Raw genomic sequence first — 24059 nt, forward strand, 5'->3', positions numbered from 1 at the left:
TAATATTTAACACACTGGCAATTATTGCCCACTCCTTCTAAATATAGCAAAGTCAAGGTCAGTTTTTAACTCTGTTCAAAACAACAGACACTCAAAGATTCCTGCAATGCCAACAATTATAATTATGTCAACCAGCCAACATTTACAACAAAAACATACTTTTTATATCTAACATCCCTTTACCCTACCTCTGAGACTCACAGTTCAGTACTCTATGTACTTTTTGGCATCTTCCAGAAATTCAGTCTTCAGGGAAAAGTTTTTTTTTCTTTTTGACACTAACACCAAACTTTTCAGAAAAAGATAAAGAACCCAACACAAAATCTGTAATTTAATAGGAGGGCTTATCAGCATTAAGCAAAGCAATAAATTTTTTTTTTTTTTTTTTTTTGGAGACAGGGTTTTGCTCTGTTGCCCAGGCTGGAGTGCAGTGGTGCAATCTCAGCTCACTGCAGCCTCTGCCTCCCAGTCTCTAGTGATCCTTCAGCCTGAGCCACCTCAGCAGCTGGAATTACAGGCATGTGCCACCACATCTGGTTAAATTTTTTTTGTATTTTTTGTAGAGACAGGATTTTGCCATATTGCCCAGGCTGGTCTCAAACTCCTGACCTCAAGTAATCCACCCACCTTGGCCTCCACGCCCGGCCTATACTGAAATTCTTACAAGTTAGAATGAAAAGTGTCAAGGTAAAAAAGCCAATTACATACATCATTCTAGTCAGGTCCAAAAATTTTGGAAGCTGATAGAATGTCAATAATAAAGAGACAAGCTTTTTAAATTTTTTCTGTACATAACTGGACTTATTGTTTTTTTTGTTTTTTTTTTTTTTTTTTGAGACGGAGTCTTGCTCTGTCACCCAGGCTGGAGTGCAATGGCCAGATCTCAGCTCACTGCAAGCTCCGCCTCCCGGGTTCACGCCATTCTCCTGCCTCAGCCTCCTGAGTAGCTGGGACTACAGGCACCCGCCACCTCGCCCGGCTAGTTTTTTGTATTTTTTAGTAGAGACGGGGTTTCACCGTGTTAGCCAGGATGGTCTCGATCTCCTGACCTCGTGATCCGCCCGTCTCGGCCTCCCAAAGTGCTGGGATTACAGGCTTGAGCCACCGCGCCCGGCCGACTGGACTTATTCTTAATTTATATAGTGAATTTTATGAACATCTAATCAAGGGAAGTGAAATAAAGAGGAATACTCATAAACATAAAGAATTTAAATTATATTCATGTTATCAGTATGTATTTCCACATTTTTAAAAATCTAATTAGCATACTGTTAAAGGTAAAAATAGGCAGATGCCTATTTACACCAATGTTCTAGTATTTTAACTAAAGCTAGATCAGCCTTACAAATATAAAAATAAATAAATTTATTTCTGAAGAAAATGAAGACATCTATACTCAATTCATTCATTTTATTAATCTTAAGTGATTTTTAAGATTTCTTTACAAAGAGATGTGAATATAAAGATTAATTCATTGTTTATGTCCACAATGTAGACATTAAAATCCCTGGATAACCATCAAACCTAATGTTCAGAAGCATTCATTTATTGTATACATATTAAATGTTTGGAATTTAAAATATACAGCATTTCCAAACCATATTATTTTGAGAGTAAAATGTCAAAATTGAACCAAAGTCCTATTTAGAAAGTATTCAAGCTTTTAATGCCAAAAGCCATATTTAAAGAAGTTCTTACCAAATTAAGTTCAACTGCCAGTTTTTTCGTTTTGTTTTTTGAGATGGAGTCTTGCTCTGTCGCCCAGGCTGGAGTGCAATGGCGTGATCTCAGCTCACTGCAGACTCCGCCTCCCAGGTTCGAGCAGTTCTCTGCCTCAGCCTCCCAAGTAGCTGGGATTACAGGTGCGCACCACCACGCCCAGCCAGTTTTTGTATTTTTGGTAGAAACAGGGTTTCACCATCTTGGCCAGGCTGGTTGTGAACTCCTGACCTCGCGACCCACTCGCCTCAGCTTCCCAAAGTGCTGGGATTACAGTTGTGAATCACTGTGCTCCGCCTACCAGTTTTTAAAATGAAATAGCAAAACTATCTGTAAAACTGCTTAAATGAACTAAAGTTATAACAGACTAACTTAAGCTGTTAATGCCGTTATAAACTAATCTTTTCACAAAACACATCAAATAATCATGGGATCAATTAAAATCTCCACAAAATAATAATCTTAATTACTATTTAAATTAATATTTACGTCTTCTAAACTCTATTGCCTCTTACTCAGAGATCTCCAAGAGAAAACTACTATTTACATAGCCAACTTTCAGATTCCCACTTCTCTTAGACCATCAAAATACACATACTGGATTTTAAAAGAGGACACAGGGCCAGATGTGGTGGTTCACGCCTATAATCCCAACAGTTTGGGTGGCCAAGGCAGGCAGATCACTTGAGGTCAGAAGTTTAAGACTAGCCTGGCCATCATGGTGAAACCTCATCTCCACTAAAAATACAAAAATTTGCCAGTCATGGTGGTGCGCATTTGTAATCCCAGCTACTTGGGAGGCTGAGGGAGGAGAACTGCTCCATCCCGGGAGGCGGAGACTGCAGTGGGTCAAGATTGTGCCACTGCACTCCAGCCTGGGCAACAGAGCGAGACTCTGTCTCAAAGCAAAGGGACCATAAACAAAAGTTTTTTGCTTTGTTCTACCTATATTGGCAGAGGTTACATTTTATATATGGTCTACTAACCTGAGAATTAAGTAACCAAATAAGTTACCAGGTAAAATTTTAGGCGTAATACTTAGTCTTATGAAAACCACACAGTTGGAGTAAAAAACTGTGTGGTTCTGCATTTTTAAACAAAGCTTCTCAACTAATATACTACTGAACTCAAATTTCAGTGATTAGTTTGCAGTCCCTCTAGTGTTCAACTAGGTTAAATTAACGATGGTTAATTTGTTAACCATTATGGTATGGTAAAAGCTGCCACTTATTTGGTAACTACTAACTCTATCCTACATATTAAATAAAAATGAGTTTAATAAGCACAAAAGTATAAAAACAAATTAGCAGCCGGGAGTGGTGGCTCATGCCTGTAATCCCAACACTTTGGGAGGCTGAGGCGGGTGGATAGTTTGAGCCCAGGAGTTCAAGATCAACCTGGACAACATAGTGAAACCCCACCTCTATAAGAAATACAAAAATTAGCCATGTATGGTGGTACATGCCTATAGTCCCAGCTACCCAGGAGGCTGAGGTGAGAGGCTCACCTAAGCCAGGAAGTCTAGGCTGCAGTGAGCCGTTATCGCGCCACTGCACTCCAGCTTGGGTGACAGGGTAAGATCCTGTCTTTAAAAAAAAAAAAAAAAAAAAATCAGTAGTATCGAAAATTTCCCTGTAAATCATTCAAGTTAATATTCAGAAAGAATAAATCCAAAACTACTTTACACTGCAAGATTGATCACCAAGCACCTACCACAATGCCTAGTACATATGAACTAACCATAAATATTTGATTATTTTCCGGTTCCCAATTTTCAATATATAATTCTTTTGAACCTTCATTCATTCCTAGTTTATTGGTACTATAAAATTAGGCACAACAAGCACAAATAAAAATTATTCTACAAACAAAAAATCAAATGTGGAAAAGGAAATAAGCTTATTATATATCACGCAGCATGAATCTGGAAAAATAATCTTTGTTAATCAAATACTCTTGCTTATTCTGTTTATGTGATACTAATAAAAAGTTTAAAAACACTCTGATCAACTGATAATTAAGAGACATCAAACTAATTTTCAAGGGATTAGATCACAATCTCTATTTAAAACAATATGAAAAAGTATTCTTTATTCAAATCCCCATAAGGAGCAAGGGCATAAATATCATAATCATTCTTGCACAGCCAAAGACAGAAAGTAGTTACAAAAGACCACATTTTAAAATGTCCAATGCCCATATATAATTTAATTAAGACTATAATGACAATGCTAGGTGGAAAACAACTCAAATTGTATACAAGTAGAAAGTATAGCCAAAACTATGAAAAGCAAAATTATATTCTTATTTAGCATCTAAAATCATGACGATTTTAATATTTTGACAGTAGAGTTCATTTAAAAATATATGGCTATAAAATGCATTTACACAACAGTTAAATCTAGCTGCTTTTCACACTCACTTCATGTTGTACCATAAAATAAAGACGTAATTTCCATAGTATAGACAAGAATGAAGACAAGCAAATGTAAATGTCTTGTCTGCAATGACATGTCACAGGAAGTGGCATTGTATGAACACTCCATTTCTTATTTTTACTTTCTACACTCAATCCTATGACCTCTACCTCTCCATAGGCGAAAGATAACAGAAGAATGATAGATTTATTTCTTCCCAGCCTCTGTTCCATTTTGGATATGTGAGGGTGAACAGAAGGGAGTAATCCAAAATCCGTGACCTATATTGCAATGCCAGCTGAGCTATGTTCACAAACTGAAAAGAGAATAAGAGATGGCTCCTGGCCAAGAAAGTCTGACTCACTAATGATACAAGTACTCTTTGAGCATCTTCCGGAAAACATGGTGGCATTTCAGGTGTTGCCAAACCAAAATTTCAACTAATATATGGAATTCAAGCAACTCCAGGTATGTGTGTGAGTGTGTTTGCAAGCATCGTTGGAGGAGATATATCTTGTTTAACATGTACCTTGTTAATAATCTTTGAAATATGCCACTTTAAAATCATACAACTTGCAATGTACTAACTTGCTATCTTAAATATTTAGAAAGGAGATGCAACCCAAAGGCTGTTTTGATAAACAACTCAGCAAAATATGTACACTGTCACTATAAACTATTAAAGATTTCATTGAAAATGTTTGCCTAAATCGTACAATCTCATTTTATCATGTAGTCTGTTGCCATGACACTTACAGAAGCTAGTAATTAACTCAGGATTCCAGAGTGAAAGATAGAAAACTCAATGAAAGCCACTGTCAATTTGATTCTATAGTGAAACATTCAGGACTTTCTCAGAGAAAGCCTCAGCTAAGCAATATTACTCGTCATTGCCATGCAGCAAATATCAACTCCAGTGTTGGAATGGCAATTTATAACTTACGTAAGACAGTCAATGTCATTCAATCCATGATGTATTTATAAGTTAATGTATTTATAAGGATTCTGACACATAAATATTATTAAGCACTTTAACCTAACAAATAGTGCTCTTCCATAGCCATCTGTTCTACGGGACAATTACAAAATATGATTTTGTTCAAATGCTCAAACTACTTGCTATCTACAATACTAATAAAAATAACATATGGAGAATTATTCAATTTTTTAAAAAAACTTTTTAAATTTCCATTTAAAAAATTCAACTACAGACTATAAAATAAGATACTGCAGGCCTGGCATGATGGCTCACACCTGTAATCCCAGCACTTTGGGAGGCCAGGTTGGGCAGATCACCTTGAGGTCAGGAGTTCAGAACCAGCCAAACACGGCAAAACTCAGTCTTTACTAAAAATACAAAATTAGCTGAGCATGGTGGTACGTGCCTGTAGTCCTAGCGGCTCAGGAGGCTGAGGCAGGATAATCGCCTGAACCCGGGAGGCGGAGGCTGCAGTGAGCAGAGATCACACCATTGCACTCCAGCCTGGGCGACAAGAGCAAAACTCCATCTCAAAAATAAAATAAAAAATAAGATACTGCAAAAAGAGAAGGAAACTACATCACTGTTTTTTCAAAATGCAGTTAATAAAGAATTCAATGCATCAAGAAAATATTTCAAATGTGGCCACATCCTGTCCTTAAAACAGTATCCTATAACAACATCATGTCATCATGTTTTCCTATGTGTTACAGGACACCAGGGAGTCTTCCCAGCATGCAACGGTGCTAGACTGATAATCTTTACACAAACTTCTATTACATTCATTAAATCTGCTCACTGGCTTATTCAACCAATATGTACCAGGCACTACATTCCAATTTTAGTGTATGTGCTGCCAAAGCAGGCACGTGTAACCAGGCATTACGATGGTCCTGGAATTACAATGATGGGCAAAAGTCAGATGCAGTTCCTACCCCCATACAGTTTATAAACTACTGGGAGCTTCTATCTAAGTCCTATTCAAAAACCCTCTAAGATCCCAACTACCTATGAAGCCCAAACTGCTTGGCCTAGTATTTAAGCTCCAACAGGCCCAAATGTTCATTGTCAATCAATTTCTCATGTTTAACTCTTCCCCAATACACATTTCAAAATTCCCTACTCTAGATCCTTGAATGTGCAGTTACACACACATGCTTGCCCTGACATAGCCATATATCCAAATTCTATCTACCCTTTAAGGATATTGTACTCAAAAATCAACTCTTCAAGGCTCAGCCTCTTACATAAAACTCCAGGAATACCATGGGCCCCACATAGGAAACTTTACTTTCTACCCTTTAACAATGCTCTGTGTGTATATGCTATCTCTTCTACTAGGTTCTCGGCTCCTGAAATGTAAAAATGTTTCCGGTTCATTTCTGTATTTTACATAGCACCTAACATAATATAGGCTCAAATAAATGGTGGTAATTTTAAATATAAGAGATCATTTAACAATGGTAATACCTTACCATTTGGGGTTTGTTGTTGTTATTGTTTTGTGTTGTTTTGTTTTTGAGACAGTGTCTCAATCTGTCACCCAGGCTGGAGTGCAGTGGCAAAATCTTGGCTCACTGTAGCCTTGACCTCCCAAGCCTAGCTGATCCTCCCACATCAGCCTCCCAAGTAGCTGGGACTGCAGGCACACACCACCATGCCCAGCTAATTTTTTCATTTTTTGTAGACACGAGGCTTTGCCATGTTGCCCAGGCTGGTCTCCAATACCTGGGATCAAGTGATCCTCTGGCCTCAAGCGATCCTCCCACCTCAGCCTCCGAAAGCGCTGGGATTACAGGTATGAGCCACCAAGCCCAGCACACCTTACATATATAAAGCTTGAAAAGTACTTTTTAAAACATCCTCTCATACACCATTTGACTGTTACGACATAATACTATAATTCTAAATGTGTGGGCAACTGAGCTGAATCAGTACTGACCCCAGGACATCCTATTAAAGTGTTTTTGCTATGTGCTAAGCTAGCACATTGTCTCAACCATACTGGGAATCAAATAGATATCTGTGTATATTGGGACTAATCACTGATACTGCTATATTTAAGTCATTTAATCTTTTTTTTTTTTTTTTACAAAATGGTATGTGATTACTGGGGATGAGGGGGTACTTTTAAATTTGTTTCAGGGCTCCAACTGAGTTCTAGCCTTTACCATAGGGATGAGGATAACTGCTCCCAGCCACCTCTGTTACCCAAATCAAGTGCCCCTCTTTGTTATACTCTTCGTGAAACCAATAAATGGCATGACAAATGTTTCCAAAATAGGAGTTATTGTCAACAAATGCTATTTCCTCCCTAAACAATCAGAGTTGTATGTAGTTTGCCCAAGGATGCCAAGGCAGGCAATCTTTTTATTATAAATATCTACTGGGCTACTTTTAAGATAAGCTAAAAAATACAGTGCCTGAAATTTAACTCAGAGTATCTAAATTTTTCTCCTTTAGACTAAATATATTTCAAAGTGAATAACATGCCTTATTAAAAATAGCCAACAGCAAAGCAGCTTACATTTAAACAAGTTCAAGATTACCTGTGAAAAATAAAACAAACTTAAGAAACCTCATGCTGAATAGGTTCACACTTCCCTTATTCAAGCAGTCTTTCCACAAATATTTGCTTTTTTTCTCTTGTGTCAGAAAGCCTTCAAGATTAGCAAAAGTCTTACTTAAGTCCCCCAAGTGCTAGCAAAGTCAAAAATAAAATTTTTAAAAAGGAAAATATTTTGCAAGACATTATATAAATATGAGGAAAAGACTAACAACGACAGATTTATGAATACTCTAACCTTCCTTTTACCATCATATACATACAATCTTTTTCAACACAAAGCCACTTCATCTTTATCTAATTTTTATCTTATTCTTTTTTTTTTTTTTTAAATCAAGCCAGTTCTGCTGCGTGATTAACTACAAACTGCAGGGTATTATTCTACCACAATACCCTGGCAACCAGCTCATATTCAGTTACACTATCACAGCACAAAAAAAGGAGAGGGAGAGAGAGAACTAATTGTATGATCATGTGGATATTGTAGAAGCCCTTTAGTTCAATCCTAGATGGGCCTCAAGAGGATAATGCTTATTCTGTTGAACTCACTGCCAAATCCCAATATGAAAGTGCCAGGATCAAAACAAGACCCAATTATACAAAGAGTGCATTTTATCAACGTCGGGTTTTTAAGAAATAGGTATGTGGCCCTCTACTTGTGGAAAATTGTTCAAAAATATTTACACAGATGGAGCTTAAAGAAAATTATGGAACACTTGCTAGCCATAATGATATTCAATGAGAATCCCTTCAGGTAGCATCTGGACAGCAGCTCAGTCATGAAATGCTTAAAGCAACAGAATCCAATTTCATGATGTTCTAGTACTTAAAACAGATTTCGGCCAGAAGCGGTGGCTCACGCCTATAACCTCAGCACTCTGGGAGGCCCAGGAGGGCAGATCACTTGAGGTCAGGAGTTCGAGACCAGCCTGGCCAACATGGTGAAACCCCCATTTCTACTAAAAATACAAAAATTAGCCGGGCATGGTGGCACGCATCTTTAATCCCAGCTACTTGGGAGGCTGAGGCAGGGGAATGGCTTGAACTCCAGAGGCAGAGGTTGCAGTGAGCAGAGATTGTACCACCACACTCCAGCCTGGGCAACAGAGTGAGACTCCATCTCAAAAAAAAAAAACCAACAACAGATGTCTATAGTATCTGGATTTTTTAAGAGGAAAAAAATATTTGTTATTTCTACCATTAATTTTTTTTAACCTTAGGCCTAAAGATACTTATGGCTGAGTATATCAAGTTTTAATTTCCATTTGCTCAGCCACCGTAAAACAATACCAAGTGGAAACCATCTGTAATTACATTTTCAAACAATTATTCACAGAAAGTTAAGCACAGAGATCTATATATCAGTTTAGTCTATTATACTTTAAGCAGATCCAGAGACCATAAAACAACTCAAAGGTAGCCTCCTGCTTCACCAATAGTTTTCCCATTCTTTTGCTATGTATCTCTGATTTTTCAGTATCTGGGCTACGAAAACAGATATCTACAAAGAAAAAATAACAGGGAAAGATAGCAGATATGTAATTCCAGCTTATCAACGACCTCAGTAAGATACAGGAATATCTCATTTCATTGCACTTCACATTATTTCGCTTCACACATGGTGCACTTTTTACAAATGTAAGGTGTGTAGCAACCCTGTGGTGAGCAAGCCTATCGGCGCCATTTTTCAAAAAGCATGTGCTCAATTCTTGTGTCTCTGACACATTTTGGTAATTCTTGCAATATTTCAAACATTTTCATTATTATAACATCTGTTATGGTGGATCTGTGATCAGTGATCTTTGATATTACTATTATATTGTTCAGGGGCACCACAAACCACACCCGTATAAAACAGCGAACTGAACCAATTGATCACTATTGTATGTGTTCTGACTGCTCCAGGACTGGCTCTTTCTCATCTCTCTTATTCTTCTCAAGCCTATTTGCTAGAAACAATATTAAAATTAGGCCAATTAATAACCCTACAACAGTCACTAAATGTTCAAGGGAAAAGGAAGAACTGCCCATCTCTTACTTTATATCAAAAGTGAGAAATGATTAAGCTTAGTGAAGAAGTCATGTCGAAAGCCAAGATAGGCTGAAAGCTAGTGCTTTTGTGCCAAGAAGCCAAGCTGTGAATGGGAAAAAAAAAAAAAAAAAAAAAAAAAATCTTGAAGGAAATTACAAGTGCTACTCCAGCGAACACATGAATGATAAGAAAGTGAAACAGGCTTATTGTTGATATGGAGAAAGTCTGGATGATCTGAAAGATCACACCAGCCACAATATTCCCTTAATTGTCAAAGCCTAATCCAGAACAAGGCACAAACTCTCTTCAATTCTACCAAGACTGAGAGAGGTGAGGAAGCAAACCTGGGAGCTAGCAGAAGTTGGTTCATGAGGATTAAGGAAAGATTCCATTTCCATTACATAAAGGCACAAGGAGAAGCAGCAAATGCTGATGGAGAAGCTGCAGCTTCTCCATGCAGAATATCTTGCTAAGATCATTAATGAGGTGGCTACACTAAACAACAAGTTTTCTTTATTTTTTTCTTTTCTAGAGACAGGCTCTTACTACTGTGTCACTCAGGTCGGACTGCAGTGGCACTATCACAGCTCACTGTAACCCTGAACTCTTGGGCTCAAGTAATCCTCCTGCCTTAGCCTCCCAAGTAGCTGGAACTACAAGGCGAACAACAACCATGCCCAACTACTGTTTTTCTTTTCTGCAGAGACAGGGTCCCACTGCAGAAGAGGACACTCGTTCATGACCACCAAGATCCATTCTCCACTTCCTCCTTCCTAAGAAAACCCTAGTTTTATTTTAGGGAATTTTTATTTCATCCCCTATATAAAATAATGTGAACAGTACAACCAACCTAATGCCATTTATACACATCAACAGTGAATTTGTTCATAAGCAGAAGGTGTTATTCTCTATAAATGTGTAGTTGTACTCCACTGAATTTTAATGTTCTAAAATGTAACTCTTTCTTGAATTATTTAGGCCCTAAATTCTACCAATATTTAAACCTTTTCTTCGATTTTCCACATTCAGATTCTTACCTCACCTTCCCTAAGAAATAAAACTAAGAAAATATTTTACTAAGAAAAAAAACACCCTTTACCTGTATCACTACGCCATCTTAATGTTCAACAATCTCTTTTTTTTTAATTTTTTTTTTTTTTAACAGAGATGGGATCTCACTATGTTTCCCAGGCTGGTCTCAAAGTTCTGGACTCAAGTGATCCTCCCTCCTCAGCCTCCCAAAGTGCTGGGATTACAGGCATGAGCCATCGCACCAGGCCACAACAACCTCTTCTAAATCTTAAGGTTTTCTAAGAAAGTACAAGCTTTTGAAATAAAATATACACAAACGGTGAGGGGGGGATCAAACATGGCTACACTTAAAAATGTTAGACTAAACACTTACCTACAAGACACGATATATTAATCATAAAAATTACTCACATTTCAAAAAAGAATATAATATACCAAATAACAGTTAATCTAGTGTTAAGACAATTTTCAACCGTATTTGTTCCAATGGTGACTCTAACACCTCATTTAAGGGGATTTTACTCAGGTTTACTTTATATAAGTAGGTGATTTCATATCAACACAAAACGTTAGGTAGATCATAATAACTATACTTCCCAACGAACTGAAAATTATAATTTTTCTTACCAATTGCTTAATTTTCACATCATTAGAACATAAGCCCTTTACATGCTATTTCACCACAATCTCAGTATAAATGTCTCATTTTTCATAGAAAAAAACTAATTACACGGTTCAGCAAGTTGCCAGTGGTAACACATCGATTTTACTTACACTCAAAAGTTAGACTTAGCTTGTTCTCTCAATTTCAAGCATATTTACCTTAATAATTTTATCTAATTCACTAGATCTTTTTCAATTCTTTGTCTGAAAGAACTGAGATTATCTTACCATAATTCTACAATATGAATGTATTATTTACCAAAGTCTTAATGAGTATGCTATTTTTTCTTTAAAGTATATAATTACATATTAAGTCTAACATTTAATAAGTAGGCACTAGAACCATTCAGATAACCATCACACAATGAAAAACTTAGGACTTTATAGCTTTGGCAAACTCATTCTTTCAAATACAACAGAAAAACAGAACAGTAATATAATTATTAAAAGAATCAGGAAATTTACATCAAAACTTGAATAATTCAGATCCAAGAAAAATAAAAGTATACTTTATAAACTACTTAGACCTACCTACCATTTACCACTGGATATGTGTTTGTCCTGAAAGTACTTGTTTCTCATGAAATACAAATATGTTTTTCACTATTATCCACAAAATAATGACAAATATGAAAGGTAAAGTAGCTGAGGATGATGGCTCACACCTGTAATCCCAGCACTCTGGGAGGCCAAGGCAGGAGGATCACTTGAGGTCAGGAGTTCAAGACCAGCCTGGCCAACATGCAGCCCTACTCAAAAAAAAAATACAAAAAATTAGCTGTGCATGGTGACAAGCACCTATAGTCCCAGCTACTTGGGAGGCTGAGGCAGGAGAATCACTTGAACCAGGGAGGCGGAGGCTGCCATGAGCCGAGATAACACCACTGCACTCCAGCCTGGGCAACAAAGTGAGCCTCCATCTCAACAACAACAACAAAAAAGTAAAGTGAAACTTACTTTTCAGCTGCACTGTGATACCAATCTAAAACACTACAAATCTACAATGCTGTTGTAAAATGGTATCATTCCTGTTATCAAAATCACCAGAATTCTACACTTGAAAAATAAATAAATCAAAGTACTATTAATATGACTCCTTTCCAATTCAGTCAGTGATTTCAATGACTCACAAATTCAACACCATTAAAGAAAAAAGATATAAAAACAGAGTGAAAATGAGTCAAAGATCAGATTTTCTCCTTGAAAGAAATTTTCAAAATGAATGACATTTTACCAAGAGATAATTTCATTCCTGTCAATTTTATATCTAAAATAGTCATTATTTTTACAGAAAGCAACTTTTTAATTTCAACTGATAAATTCATATATAATATTGATGAAATTATTTTTACCATTTAGTTAAGGATAACCAGAAACCATCAAAAATCAATTGAAAGTTCACAGACTCTAAGATACACAGTAATATATTCCTACATACTTTATTGTCTATGATTTTGGAAAATTCAATGTCAACACTTCTCTTTTTAGGTATGCTAAGCAACAGGGGCTATTCATTTTCAGAGCGTGACACTGCCATTATAATTTGCCTTTGGCATATCTTCAATATTTTTATTCTCTTCTCCTCTTGAACTCTGCTGTGACTTAAGAATGCAGTCTTCATCTGATTTCAACTGATTTTCTAAAAGCAGGTGATTCCTGAAGTTTTCAGTTGGTTTAAACAGGCTCAAAATTAGGCTCTTTTGAGGAAAGAGATATTCACACAATCTCCAAGTTTCATCCCAAATTTACTTAACAATTACAAAAGGAAAGGATATCTTTACACTGGAGAAATCTGGCAGACACTACCTTAATCAAGTGATCAAGCTCAGTACCATCAATATTGAGACAAACTGACATGACATGTTTCTGATGTGATGCCATGGAAAGTACACAACATCTACTCAATATTCTTGCCGAAAATGTTTATCCTGACTCTAACTGTAAGAAAACAATTAGACAAATTCAAAATGTGGAATATTTTACAGGACAACTAAACTGCTCCCTTCAAACAACATCAATATCATTGATTCCCAAGACAACTTCAGGAATATTCTAAATGAGAGGCCATCTAAAAATGTGTGATCCTGATTGTATTCTGCATCAAAGAGAGAAAACTATAAAAGGCATTGCTGGGACAACTGGGGAATTTGAATAGGGACTGAATATTAGATAATTTAATTATATTGACATTAAATTTATTGAGCACGACAAAAGTGCTCTGGTTATGTAAGAAAGTGTTTCACTTCAATGCTGAAGTATTTAGGGGCAAAGGTCCACGAAGTCTGAAAACTACCTTCAAATAGTTTATGTGGCAAAACAGGCATATGCATATAAGTGTGCAAATATATTTATTTAAAAATAAAAAGCTAGGAGGAGTGGAGAAGTTAGGTTCTTGCTTGGAGTTATCTAAACAAAGGTTTTATCAATCCCACCATTTGGAATTGTAGACTGTAATCTATAGATACAGATTATAAAACTAAAAAAATTCAGCCTTCCCACACTCCTACAAAATGCCCAGTTGCAATCAGTTCAATAAACAATAGTACTAAGTACCTTAAATTATCTTACGCCGTGGTCACTGTCAGAAAACAGATCCATTTTTTCAAGCTCTCTTATGTCTAATGTTTTTACAATTGCCCACACCTCCTGGCATAGGTGGCAGCACTCTCAAAAACAGAAAAAGCTATATTTATGTCTCTAAATTCACAGCAAAGGGTAATAACTGCCAATCTACCCATGCACTGACAATAAAACCAATTGAGAAGACTTCTGATACTGTTATAGGGATGATCATTTTTAGAGTTGTACAGATGTATTCTTAATTTATATTTGTCTAATAATCAAAAATAGAGACAACACAAATTTTAAAATTGTAGACAGGCCGGGCGCGGTGGCTCAAGCCTGTAATCCCAGCACTTTGGGAGGCCGAGGCGGGCGGATCATAAGGTCAGGAGATCGAGACCATCCTGGCTAACACGGTGAAACCACGTCTCTACTAAAAACACAAAAAAGTAGCCGGGCGAGGTGGCGGGCGCCTGTAGTCCCAGCTACTCAGGAGGCTGAGGCAGGAGAATGGCGTAAACCCAGGAGGCGGAGCTTGCAGTGAGCTGAGATCGCGCCACTGCACAGAGCAAGACTGGGGGACAGAGCAAGACTCCGTCTCAAAAAAAAAAAAAAAATTGTAGACAGTCCATATTTAGTGCTAAATATTTTTGGTAGAAAATATACCAAAAAAATTGGCTATTTCTACCCCCTTGGGAATTAAAACCAGAAATAATATGCCTTATTTTAACTAGGCTTCAATATCCTCACATTATCAAATCATTAAAAATTTTCACAATTTGATTATAAGTCAATCTTCTGGAAGTGCAATACTGCACACTACATTAGAACCTCATAAAATAGGTTTCATTAACTAATTCAAAAAACATTTTAAGCACATACTAGGCTGAATCTGATACTTCTCCTTCTGGAACAGAGATCTGTAATGCTTTGGGGCAAGCAATCAGCAGTTCTGTGCTTGCTCTCTGTACTATGTTGGGTTTTCCAGATTGCATGTGTTTCCCACCACTAACTAACAGGCAGTGAACTGGCCAGAATATTGTGTTTATTTAAAAAGTATTTGTTGCCAGGTGCAGTGGCTCACACCTGTAATCCCAGCACTTTGGGAGGCTGAGGCGGGCGGATCGCTTGCGGTCAGGAGTTTGAGATGCCTGGCCAACATGGTGAAACTCCATCTCTACTAAAAATACAAAAATTATCCGGGCGTGGTGGCACACACCTGCAATCTCAGCTACTCAGGAGGTTGAGGCAGGAGAATTGCTTGAACCTGGGAGGCAGAGGTTGCAGTGAGCCAAGATTGCACACTGCACTCCAGCCTGGGCAACAGAGCAAGACTCCGTCTAAAGAAATAAAAAAAAAAAAAAAGCTAAGAAGTATTTGTTTGGTAGATGAGGAGAAGTCCATTCAGCACACTGTATTAATCTCTAAAACTTATATTAAAATATAGAATTTAGTCAAGCCAAAACAGCAAAGGTATAATAAAAGTGTTAAAGACTAATTATTAATATGAATTATAGTATATAATCATTAGTATTTTTAAATTTAAATAAATCTGTATCCTGAACAGAATATTTAAGTTTATATTCTAATTTAGAATTTTAAAATCACAATATTATGGTTTCCCTGTACACATTAATCCTGTATATTACTAAATTAATCTTCCTAATTGTATCTCTTTCCTGATCAGAAACCTTTAACTCCTCAAAATCTATCAAATTAAGTCCAGATTTCTTATCCTTGGTTCTGTGTACTCCACACTATGACCAACGTACTCAGCCTTTTAGAGGGAAGACTATTTCACTCCTACCCTAAGACCCAGGTAACCTGTTCTTGCCACAATTCATTCGCAGCCTGTAGGTCTTTGCACAGTAGCAGTAGCAATAGTTACAGTTATAGATTAACTGCTATATATGCTGCTCTAAGTACTTTTAATTTTTCTTAACCTCATAACCTAATTCACAGTGAGAAAACTGAGGCACAGTTTAAGTTAAATAATTAGATTAAGAATACACAGCTAGTGATCATGCAAGCATTCAAACCCAAGCAATCCGGAGTCCATGCTCTGAATCACTACACCATACATATTAGCAATTCCCCAGACAAGAGCGCAAAAGTGTTTATTCAAGTGACAAGGACAGACTATAAATGTGTTATAGTCTTCTCTCAGACTATTTCACAGATATTTCAAGCAATTAAACAAAAAGTATATCATAAAACTAACTTGTGTGTGTACCCTGTAGGATTATTCTCATTTTATGGGGTACTTTATACATTTAAATGCAAGATGGTTGCTTTGGTATTATATCTCACTGTGAGGTTTCTTGGTAGGACACTTCTTGGAATACACTATGAAGACAAAGGGAAATGCCAAATAACATAACTAAAAAGCAATTTAAGAAACAGTAAAATGTCCCTATTTTAAAAAGTTACAAATAACGGTAATGCCATGCTTAATTTAAGCTGGCTAACAGGATTCTGCTACTATTTATTTATTTATTTATTTATTGAGATGGAGTCTTGCTGTGTTGCCTAGCATGAGTGCTGTGGCATGATCTCAGCTCACCGTAACCTCTGCCTCCCGGTTTCCAGCGATTGTCCTGTCTCAGCCTCCCAGTAGCTGGGATTACAGGCACCCACCACCATGCCCAGATAATTTTTGTTTATTTTTACTAGAGAGGGGGTTTCACTATGTTGGCCAGGCTGGTCTCCAACTCCTGAACTCAGGTGATCCTCCTGCCTAGGCCTCCCAAAGTGCAGGAATTACAGGCATGAGCCACCGTGACCAGCCAGGAAATGCCAAATAACATAACTAAGAAGCAATGTAAGAAACGTAAAATGTCCCTATTTTAAAAATGTTACAAATAATAGTAATCTCATGCTTAACACTGAAGCCTGCTAGCAGGATTCTGCTACTATTTATTTATTCTATTTTTTTGAGACAGGGTCTCACTGTTGCCCAGGATGGAGTACAGTGGCATGATCTCTGCTCACTGCAACCTTGGGCTCCTGGGTTTAAGTGATCCTCCAGCCTCACTCACCCGAGTAGCTGGGATTACAGGCGCAGGTCACCGTACCTGGCTAATTTTTTTTTGTATTTTTTGTAAACACAGGGTTTCACCATGTTAGTCAGGCTGGTCTCGAATTCCTGGCCTCAAGCAATCGGGCCCCCTCAACCTCCCAAAGTGTTGGGATAACCAGCATGAGCCACCATGCCCAGCCTGTAATTTATTTTACCCAAAATAAAATGACTCAACTATATTAGAGAATGAAATAGATTCTAAAATATCCCCACTTTGTATGGCTACCAATTAAAATATTCTCTTTGTATCCTTCAGTTTTTCATGACTGCTATCACATTTCCCCTTATTTGAAACAAAGTTGTCTTTATGACACTTATTTTTCTAATTAAGGCTAGATATGTTCTGTTATTAGGTTGAACCATGTATTACCTTCTTCAACTACTTTTACCTACAAAAATGGACACTTCATATAAATGCATCTAAAAACTTGCTCAAAATTCATATTAAAAAGAGCAGACACAGTCAATGAAGTTATAATTATTCCATTACTGTAATACTTTCCCAGTAGAATACAAAATATAAACAGCTTATACCACTTTCAAACTTAAAAGAAAAGTAATCATTCTCAAGAGAAAATGTTCACAATACTACACTAGAAAATTAGAAAAACTGTATGGTACCAGTTTCATTTACACATAAAACATCTAAAACTCTCTCAGACTTCAGTATTTTTATTTCTTTGTTCTCTCCATATGATGATTCTATGTTTTCCTAATTTTCTAATTTAAATGTAGCGCTTCTGGAATTTTTTAAAAATCTAAAACTAATTCAATCTTTGCTTAACTCTTTATCAAAAAATACTGAAGATATTAATCTACACATGCAATCTAAAGCAACTATACCAAAATTTAAATGCCCTATCCCTTTGTTAACTCAGTAACAAAGCCCATGAAAAATAACAATAATTTCATAAGCTATTTCTAAGAACACTGACAATTTTCTTTGTTGGCATACATAAATAATTTTATTCTATGGTATCAATTAAATAAGCCTAATTAGCAGTTGGGTTTGGTTTCCTCATCATTGCAAAATGACATGTACCACACTAACAAAGAGCAGACCAAAAAGCTAAAATGTAAGAGATTAATACAGAGAAACAGAAGATGACAGTCAGAAACAATCATGAAAAATAAGAAAGACACTTTTTTAAAAAGCTTTATACGTCTCTACTACATGGGAAAAAGTTAAAAATATGTTTCCATATTTTAATGGACAAACAAAAATGTTGTGATTATCTTCTAGGCGACATCTTATTTTTAAAATTCTGATAAACAGAATCCAGATGTTCTGAAACTCTAATTTTACCTAAGTTAACTGCTAACTACATAAAACAGGCTTTGGGATGAACATTAAGTTCTGGGATTTTGCTGATTACCCAGCTAAGCAAGCAATGTCACCTAGAATGGGTTCTTATATTTATAAACCAAATACCCTAAAAAACACCAGAATAAAGGTCTGAGCTGAACAGACAAATGGACCATAAAGTAAACAGCTCAATTAGTCCATTGTGGTTTACCGCCCTCTGGCTGCTGTGGCAGGAGATATCACAGATAAAAAATGGTTGCCAAGAAAAACCAGCAAGGTGTCAAGCAAAAGTTGGCAGGAAATCCTTTAGGCAAATGTAAAAGCTTTAGAACAGAGCCTCGAAAATACATTAAAGTTAGCTTTACTCCTTCCTTTAAAAAAAAAAAATTAAAAACATCAAATAACAGAACATTTCAAACACGATCTGAAATTTTTCAGCCACAGATTAACACAATATAGTTTGGAGATAATAAAAGTTGGCTCTAGGAGACTAAGTCAAAAAGAGTTAATACACTAACTGAAGATTAGAATTAGTCTTGCTTTAGAAAATCCCTTGGCATACTAAATAGAAACATTTAGAAAGGTAAAAATTTTTACCAGAAATTCAAAGACAACTGATAAAATTTCCTGCTTATAAAACTGTGGTAAATATATAAAGCAGCTTAGAAAAATGAAATTCTTATATTAATTCAGTTTCCAGATATCAGATGCAATCTGAAGCTAAAAATCAGGCAACACTGGAGCCAATGTTTCCTGGAATCACCAAATTACATGAAAAGCAGAAATAAAAACAAGAGAAAATTTGCTACACCAAATTCAGACCAGATCGCATATATTCATCTTTCCTCAAAATACTATTCAATGTAATCTCACAATTTTGTCCAATTAGGCTCAAAACTAAATTTCTGTATCTCTCCAATTTTCCACCAAACAGTTCAGCTGGCAATGAACCATAACAACCACAGTACAAGGAAAAAAGCAGTAACTGTTCAATTCACTGTCTTGTTAGTTACTCACAATTCACTATCATTTAAAAACAGTGGATCTTAGCCTGGTTTCCACCCCACCACACCCAGGAGACACAATACTCTCATTTAATTTAAGCAGTGGTTCACAAGGTTCTGATTCTCAGCATAACTGGAAAAGGACAAGAGTTAGGAAAAAAAACAGGGATAGGAGGAAGAGGGGTGAGAATGTTCCTTTTGAGAGAGATATCCATGAAACACTTAAAATCTTGCTTTTAGACAAGTCTTAATAATCTGTTTGAAATTTACCAATGTTCAAAAAAATATGATGCAAATAATTTTTAAGAAAAAAACAGAAACCTTACCCTGCAGTTCATGATGGATTACACCCACTAGGTTGGGTTCATCTCCCCACCAGAATATCCATAACTCTTTGCAATCTGGTTTGACATCACGACGCCATACACAAAGCAGGTTAGCTTGCAGACAGCGGATGAAACTTAACAGAATTGGATCATCTTGGGCTGGGGCTGAAATTATGGGTCCACAGTCCCCATGCCCTCCAAAATTGTACCTACGCCATTTGATTCCCGTGAGTTCAGCCTGGAAAAAGACAAAAAATTGTAATCGTTTTCTCTTTTTACTTACAGACCACCAAAAACAGTCTTCCATACAGAAAAGCAATTGTGCTAAAATAAATATTTACATGAAACTTCATAAGATTCCTCCCAGTGAAGAACGTATGTCAAATCTTCTCAAATTTTAAGGTGGGAGAAAGTTAATTTCTATCAAGATTTCTACATAGTTCTTTACATTAAATACTAACATAAAACAAGCTGATAATCACTATTTCCTGTTGAATCATTTGTCTAAACATTTACTAAAAAGTCCCTATATAGAAAACTACTCTCTATGTTATCATTCAATACTCAACTCACAAATTATATTTAGAAATCAAGTAAGATTTTAAAAATAAGTTTGTATAAATGAAATGATTTCTTTCAAATAATTTCTTCCCATCCACAAGCTACAGTTTCAATCCTTTTTTAATTAGGGAAGCAGTTAGCATGAAGCATGAGAGTGTTTCATCATGAACACCAAGTCTATGTAGGTAGAAGCAATTAAGAAAACTGATGCTAAGTTATCAGAAATTTATTCATGTTTTTTAACATGTAGCAAACAGAAAAGCTTTGCTTCTGTAACAATTCCCTAATGTAGTTTGGTCTTTTATTTTTTACACACATTGCAACCAGCAGAGAACAGATACTGTATCTTTGTTCTATTACATATGTTTACATTTCAAGATTTCTTAAATCTTTAAGAGCTAAACTTCAAAGAGTGAACACAAGCGAAAGCGAAATAGTTAAAAAGTACAACTATATATTGAAAACTACTAGTAAAACAGATTCGCAATTTAATTCTGTACCAAACAGCCCAGGAGGTCCTTGCATTGAATCCTTACTCATGCATCTCCTTCCTCACAAGGTCAATTATTTTTGTTAGCAAGTTGTTTACAAAAAAAACAAGTACCACTCAGTAGAAAACAGCCATATCTTCTACTAACATAACTGAAACATACTAAAAGTGCTAAAGCAATCAATCACTATAATGACCACATTTAAGAAAAGGAAAAATCACCTTTCATTTAATCCAAATTAAAAAGGCTTTGCTTCAGGTCGAGCACAGTGGTTCATGCCTGTAATCCCAGCACTTTGGGAGGCCTAGGCGGGCAGATCACAAGGTCAGGAGTTTGAGACCAGCCTGACTAACATGGTGAAACCCCGTCTCTACTAAAAATACCAAAATTAGCCGGGCATGGTGGCGCATGCCTGTAATCCCAGCTACTCAGGAGGCTGAGGCACGAGAATCGCCTGAACTCGGGAGGTGGAGGTTGCAGTGAGCTGAGATCGCGCCACAGCACTCCAGCCTGGGTGACAGAGCGAGACTCTGTTTCAAAAATAAAACGAAAAAAAAAAGATTTTGCTTCAAAAAAGTTACAAAAATATACAAACTAAAAATACCTAAAATTCAGTAACTTATATTTTACACTGAGATATGCAAATCTAAATTTTTAATGAATATGTTTAAGTAAAAAGCCGGCACTGGCATCATTTAGGGTTTCCCTGTATGTTACTTAGTTTCCTCTAAATATAAAAGCACTACATGGCCAATGTAAGAAGTTCAGAAGTAATACATCATAATCACGTTATAATGATCATTAGCATCCTACTGTATATGTCCTTCCTCTTTTTCTGTACATATACGCTTTAAAGTTGGAACCATATTGGATGATTTATATCTTATTTTTTCACTTATTTTTTATATATTACTAATTATTCTTCAAAACACTTTTAATGTTTGCATAATATTCTATTCATTGTAAAAAATATAATTTAACCATTCCATAACAACTGGACAATCTTCCATTTTATTTCCACTATTGTAATTACTATAATTGGTTAACATCCTTGAACACTGTTATTTTCCTGATTATTTCCTTTAAAGAGATTGCTTAATACTGAATTACCAAAGAATATGAATATATCAAGACTCATGATGAATGCCACCACATTACTATTCAGTTAACAGTCTCCCCAATACAAACAGCCACCTCCCAAATTGCATGCCTTTTAAAATATCTGCCAATTGAATAGAAGGGTATGTACTTCTATTAATAGGTAGCCCTTGTTCTGCTAGGAGGAAATCAGTATGTGGTATCACATCTTTGATCAGATGGGGCCACCCTTCCTGGGTTTGGGTCCCAGCTCTGTACTAATTCATTGGTTCAATGAGTCAGTATACATATGAAGCACTTAAGACAGTGTCTGGGACATAGCAAAAACTGTAAATGATATTTTCATTATACCAGTAGTAGTAGTACTATTTCTTTCACTTTGAGTTGTCTGTTCATACACTTTGTCCATTTTTCTATCTTACAAGTTCCTTTTTTTTTTTTTTTTTTTTTTTTGAGATGGAGCCTCGCTGTATCACTCAGGCTGGAGTACAGTAGCACGATCTCGGCCTCCCGGGTTCAAACAATTCTGGTGCCTCAGCCTCCTGAGTAGCTGGGATTACAGGCGTGCACCACCACACCCAGCTAATTTTTGTATTTTTAGTAGAAACGGGGTTTCACCGTGTTGGCCAGGCTGGTCTCAAACTCCTGACCTCAAGCAATCTACCCTCCTCGGCCTCCCAAAGTGCTGGGATTATACAGGCGTGAGCCACTGTGCCTGGCCAAGTTCCTTTGTTTCTTCAAATAAAAGCAATGTGTGTATTTTAATCAGAAACCCTAACATCAATCTTTAAACATCAAAGAAGGAAACAAAAATAAAAAGTTGAAATCCAAGAAGGTAAGCCAAAGACTAACTTCTTTTATCACCTAAACTAAAGAGTATTCTGTGCCTAAGAGCCTTGTGGATGAGGCTGCGCCAACAGGCCAGGCGCAGTGGCTCATGCCTGTAATCCCAGCATTTTGGGAGGCCAAGGCAGGCGGATCAAAGGTCAAGAGAAGGAGACCATCCTGGCCAACATGGTGAAATCCCGTCTCTACTAAACATACAAAAATTAGCGGGGTGTGGTGGTGCACGCCTGTAGTTCCAGCTATTTGGGAGGCTGAGGCAGGATAATCACTTGAACCCAGGAGACGGAGGTTGCAGTGAGCCGAAATCAAGCTACTGCACTCCAGCCCAGCAACAGAGTGAGGCTGCGTCACAAAAGAAAATAAATAAATAAATAAATAAATATGAATCACTAATAACCTTATTTAAAGGGTTAGAAAATTAGTATCAGAGTTTTAAACATCAGATGAGTCAGTCCCCATGAAAATCTATGCACAGTAATTTACTCACTACAACACTTTCACCTGTAATATCCGGCAGTAGAGCAGACAAAATATTTAACATTGTTTTAGGAGAATGGTTTCCTAATCCTAGTACTTCCACTAACTGCCTATCAGTACCATCTATGCTATCAGTGGCAAAGGGAAGTTGCTACCACCTGCTCTATATTTTTTACAAAGTTGTTCTAGCAAGTGATATCTTACAAATGCAAGTGACACAATAGCAATGCTACAAACTTAAACACCTCCTAATTCAGCTAAAACAGTTCCTTTAAAGTTAAAACTAAATATCATTATACTGGTCTTCATGGAAAAATGTAACAATAATCAAGCTTAAAAGAGGTAACTAAGTATAAAACCGGCGTTCGAAGATTTAGCTTTAAATTTTGAATTAATGTTTGGTAAAAAACAGCTTAATGATATTGAAACAGTTTGTCCAAGAAAAAAAAAAAATCCCATCATGGATGTTTATTCAATTAAGAGTAAAACGTCTTCACAGACCATGATCATATTTATAGTTAAAAAATCAAGTGCACTCCAAGTTCTATTTTTTTTGTTGTTGTTTGGTTTCTGGGTTTTTTTTTGTTTTGTTTTGTTTTTTTTTTTTTTGAGATGGAGTCTTGCTCTGTCTCCCAGGCTGGAGAGAAGGGGTGTGATCTTAGCTCACTGCAACCTCCCCCTCCCGGGTTCAAGTCATTGTCCTACCTCAGCCTCCCAAGTAGATGGGATTACAGGTGCCCGCCACCACACCCAGCTAATTTTTCTATTTTTAGTAGAGACGGGGTTTCACCATGTTGGCCAGGCTAGGTTCAAACTCCCGACCTCAGGTGATATACTCGCCTTAGCCTCCCAAAGTGCTGGGATTACAGGCGTGAGCCACGGCGCCCAGCCATACTGTCTC

At 36.7% G+C, this 24059-nt stretch overlaps 1 protein-coding gene across 6 annotated transcripts in view; it reads right to left on the bottom strand.

Annotated features, from left to right (window-relative positions):
* Positions 1-24059, bottom strand: part of MED13L (mediator complex subunit 13L) — a 318142-nt gene that overhangs the window by 258538 nt on the left and 35545 nt on the right. For 5 of the 6 annotated variants that reach the window (XM_003907212.5, XM_009181779.4, XM_009181778.4 and 2 more), the window contains exon 2: positions 19686-19923. The exons of the other annotated variant lie outside the window; for it this stretch is intronic. In XM_003907212.5, coding sequence (XP_003907261.1) covers positions 19686-19923 — 238 coding nt within the window. The remainder of the gene's footprint in view (positions 1-19685; positions 19924-24059) is intronic. 6 annotated transcript variants of the gene reach the window in all.

This window comes from Papio anubis, chromosome 9 (assembly GCF_008728515.1).
Source record: "Papio anubis isolate 15944 chromosome 9, Panubis1.0, whole genome shotgun sequence".
NCBI classification, from domain to species: Eukaryota; Metazoa; Chordata; class Mammalia; order Primates; family Cercopithecidae; genus Papio; species Papio anubis.